At 39.8% G+C, this 5,095-nt stretch overlaps 1 protein-coding gene across 1 annotated transcript in view; it reads right to left on the bottom strand.

The window, feature by feature from the left end:
• The window catches only part of LOC308362941 (uncharacterized protein), a gene marked incomplete at both ends in the record, with an annotated part of 28,944 nt that extends 28,155 nt beyond the window's left edge, over nucleotides 1-789 (bottom strand). The window contains 2 exons of the mRNA XM_080835667.1: nucleotides 288-308; nucleotides 729-789. Coding sequence (XP_080691793.1) covers nucleotides 288-308; nucleotides 729-789 — 82 coding nt within the window. The remainder of the gene's footprint in view (nucleotides 1-287; nucleotides 309-728) is intronic.
• Nucleotides 790-5,095: the final 4,306 nt, after the last annotated feature.

The following is a 5,095-nucleotide window of genomic DNA, read 5'->3' as shown; positions in this document are numbered from 1 at the left end:
CATACTAATCAAATCATGATTATGGACATTGTATTCCATTTCTGCTCATAGATCCCCTTACATTCTACACACTGCACCTCTAATATACGTTTTTATTAAGTAATAGAATTGTATTAAATAGATAGAACCTTAATGTAAATCATTACTTTAATTAATATAGAGGGAGTATATATATATGTATAACTATAGATTTGTCAAACCTTTAGAGTATAAGGATGGAAAATGATTGGATTTCATGGAAATGATGGATTTTACTGTAAGAAATCTCACAGAGTGAATTAACTTACCACAGCCGTTATAACACCAGTCTAGGAGAAAGAAATGAAGAAAAGAACATACATGAACTCAGAGTAAAAAAAAAATAGGATGGTGGAGATAATCACAACACAGTCACTCAACATTTAGTCTTAATCCACATGATTTCTATTCTTTTGATAAACCCAATAAAATAAGATAAGATAAGATAAACTTTTAATAATCACATTAGGGAAATTCAGGTGTCATAGCAGCAAACTGTATTAAGTGAATAGGACAACAGGAATGGGAAACAAACATTCACATTCAAAATGTTTAAAATAATAGGAGATAAGGCTACAATTGAAAGCTGTCAGCAAGGTGTGACAGCAGAATGCATTTCAAAACAAACATTTAGAGGTTTTGTTTACATATTTAAAGAGGGATTAGGTGATAAATGCTTTCGGGGATTAAAATGACTTAGTCCTCCTCACCTTCTGAAGCGCCAACAAACACAACCACATGCACCAGCAACAGTGTGATGGACACCTTCATCTAGGCGGATCAAAGAAAGAGAAGTAAACGAGTGTGTCTGTGTGCCCATATCTCACTCAAACACACACACACTTTCTCTTCTATTGGAATTTGAAGAACTGACAATTCATTACTCAATGTGAAGTGCACAAAGATCTAAAGGAAGGCATAACCTTACCTTTGGATTGTATGGAGAAGAAGTTCACAACAGGCCCCCAACAATTAGAATCCAACAGCGATGACACTATAATAGAATCCCAATGACATCATATCCTTGATGCAAGTTCTGAGTTCTGATGTAGACAGCAGGAGAGGAGGCAGATAAAAGGAGAGAGAGAGAGAGGACATCTGATGGAGTGACCAGGAGAGGAGGGAGATAAAGGGAGGGAGGACACTGTGTGACTGGAAAGTGAGAAACAAAGGAATAGGGGATCAATAAGGGCCGTGGAGCTAAATGTACCGTTGACACCAGCATAGGCGTTTAGCCTGCAATCCTCAAGGGACCTCCACAGCTCTCAATGACTTTACTTGCAAACAGGTGTAAGAAATTGACTATTGTTAGTGTACTTTCTTTTCAGATCGAATTTTTAACTTACTAATGAATAACTTCTCACATTTCGGCAAAATATTGTTATATTTAGATATTAGTAGCCTCAATTTATTTTAAGATGAAAGGTAAACTTTAAATTCTTTAAAGCAACACTTGCGTTTGCCCATTCCTATTGGCAACCTGTATCTTATTAGGCTATATACAGAACTACATTTATAATGCTGTGTTGTAATTTCTGTATAAATATGTGCCCATCATCAATGGTTGGTATATTTTCATGGTGGCTAACTGTGTAATGACAGATGGTGTGACAGACCATCAGGTACAACAGTGGATGAACCTGCAGACCAGACTCTCAAACACTCACACACACACACACACACACACACACACACACACACGCACACGCACACACGCACACGCACACGCACACACGCACACGCACACGCACACACACACGCACACACAGACGCACAGACACACACAGACACGCACAGACACGCACACACGCACACACGCACACACACACACACACACACACACACACACCACACACACACACACACACACACAGAATAGCCTGGGGGTAGTGATGAAGTCATGCCAGTAGAGGTCCAACCTTCTCTAGACACTCATAGCTTAGCTGACAGACACATCGGCTGCCATTTTGTTTTGTTTGTCAATTTAAAGATCTGCTAGAGGCTTGTTGTATTCCATGATAGAAACATTAATTTAACATTAATATAACATTAATATAATATTAATATAATATCAATACAATTGGAATATACAACATTATTGCTGAAAGCATCAAGTCTTTACATACTGTCTGATCTAATATGGCATGAAGGAAAGAAAGACGATGACTTATTCCAAAGATGTGGCTAAGTGACATACCTGGGTGAGTTCACTCAAAGTGGTTAACCTCCTAACAGAAGAGCCCCATGGTTGTGTCATACCAGGAGAATGACCTCCTAACACAAGAGCCCCATGGTTGTGTCACACCAGGAGAATGAAGCCATAAGACTCTTAGGATTACCGCCACTGATTTGACAGGTTTGTCACTAAACCACATACTTGAAAAACTCCTCAGGTGTTGAAGTGGAGAACCTTGGAGCTTCAAGAGTCTAATGACATTCACTTGAGTTCTGAACCTGTTGGGGTAATTGGTGGTGATGTTCCCACCTGTTAGGGTGATAGGAGGTGATGGCTTTCTAAGCTGACATCTGGAAAACACAGCATGCAGTGGTGATATATGGGTGGTGACAGGTGGGTGTTTAGACAGAGTATAGAGAGAGTGCATGCTTATTGCAGGTGGAGTATAGAGAGAGTGCATGCTTATTGCAGGTGGATCTTTAGACGGAGTATAGAGAGAGTGCATGCTTATTGCAGACGGAGTATAGAGAGAGTGCATGCTTATTGCAGACGGAGTATAGAGAGAGTGCATGCTTATTGCAGACGGAGTATAGAGAGAGTGCATGCTTATTGCAGACGGAGTATAGAGAGAGTGCATGCTTATAGCAGACGGAGTATAGAGAGAGTGCATGCTTATTGCAGACGGAGTATAGAGAGAGTGCTTGCTTATTGCAGACGGAGTATAGAGAGAGTGCATGCTTATTGCAGGTGGATCTTTAGACGGAGTATAGAGAGAGTGCATGCTTATTGCAGGTGGATCTTTAGACGGAGTATAGAGAGAGTGCATGCTTATTGCAGGTGGATCTTTAGACGGAGTATAGAGAGAGTGCATGCTTATTGCAGGTGTGTCTTTAGACGGAGTATAGAGAGAGTGCATGCTTATAGCAGACGGAGTATAGAGAGAGTGCATGCTTATTGCAGGTGGATCTTTAGACGGAGTATAGAGAGAGTGCATGCTTATAGCAGACGGAGTATAGAGAGAGTGCATGCTTATTGCAGGTGGATCTTTAGACGGAGTATAGAGAGAGTACATGCTTATTGCAGGTGGATCTTTAGACGGAGTATAGAGAGAGTGCATGCTTATTGCAGGTGGATCTTTAGATGGAGTATAGAGAGAGTGCATGCTTATAGCAGGTGGATCTTTAGACGGAGTATAGAGAGAGTGCATGCTTATTGCAGGTGTGTCTTTAGACGGAGTATAGAGAGAGTGCATGCTTATTGCAGACGGAGTATAAAGAGAGTGCATGCTTATAGCAGACGGAGTATAGAGAGAGTGCATGCTTATTGCAGGTGGAGTATAGAGAGAGTGCATGCTTATTGCAGGTGTGTCTTTAGACGGAGTATAGAGAGAGTGCATGCTTATAGCAGACGGAGTATAGAGAGAGTGCATGCTTATTGCAGGTGGAGTATAGAGAGAGTGCATGCTTATTGCAGGTGTGTCTTTAGACGGAGTATAGAGAGAGTGCATGCTTATAGCAGACGGAGTATAGAGAGAGTGCATGCTTATTGCAGGTGTGTCTTTAGACGGAGTATAGAGAGAGTGCATGCTTATAGCAGACGGAGTATAGAGAGAGTGCATGCTTATTGCAGGTGGATCTTTAGACGGAGTATAGAGAGAGTGCATGCTTATAGCAGACGGAGTATAGAGAGAGTGCATGCTTATTGCAGGTGGATCTTTAGACGGAGTATAGAGAGAGTGCATGCTTATTGCAGACGGAGTATAGAGAGAGTGCATGCTTATTGCAGACGGAGTATAGAGAGAGTGCATGCTTATTGCAGGTGTGTCTTTAGACGGAGTATAGAGAGAGTGCATGCTTATAGCAGACGGAGTATAGAGAGAGTGCATGCTTATTGCAGGTGTGTCTTTAGACGGAGTATAGAGAGAGTGCATGCTTATAGCAGACGGAGTATAGAGAGAGTGCATGCTTATAGCAGACGGAGTATAGAGAGAGTGCATGCTTATTGCAGGTGTGTCTTTAGACGGAGTATAGAGAGAGTGCATGCTTATTGCAGGTGTGTCTTTAGACGGAGTATAGAGAGAGTGCATGCTTATAGCAGACGGAGTATAGAGAGAGTGCATGCTTATTGCAGACGGAGTATAGAGAGAGTGCATGCTTATAGCAGACGGAGTATAGAGAGAGTGCATGCTTATTGCAGGTGTGTCTTTAGACGGAGTATAGAGAGAGTGCATGCTTATTGCAGGTGTGTCTTTAGACGGAGTATAGAGAGAGTGCATGCTTATAGCAGACGGAGTATAGAGAGAGTGCATGCTTATTGCAGACGGAGTATAGAGAGAGTGCATATTGGCCAAAGTGTTTTTCACAGACATGAGGCTCCCTATTTTGGGATAATGGTGGAAACGGGAGTGCATATACTTTTGCTCACGCATATATATGCACTATATATCTTTATCTATATATAATTTATATATACACTGTTGCTCACGCATATATATGCACTATATATCTTTATCTATATATAATTTATATATACACTGTTGCTCACGCATATATATGCACTATATATCTTTATCTATATATCTATATATAATTTATATATACACTGTTGCTCACGCATATATATGCACTATATATCTTTATCTATATATAATTTATATATACACTGCTGCTCACGCATATATATGCACTATATATCTTTATCTATATATCTATATATAATTTATATATACACTGTTGCTCACGCATATATATGCATTATATATCTTTATCTATGTATAATTTATATATACACTGTTGCTCACGCATATATATGCACTATATATCTTTATCTATATATAATTTATATATACACTGTTGCTCACGCATATATATGCACTATATATCTTTATCTATATATAATTTA

This window comes from Sprattus sprattus (genome assembly GCF_963457725.1).
Source record: "Sprattus sprattus genome assembly, chromosome: 3".
NCBI lineage: Eukaryota > Metazoa > Chordata > Actinopteri > Clupeiformes > Clupeidae > Sprattus > Sprattus sprattus.
This window is presented reverse-complemented; position numbering and strand designations above follow the sequence as displayed.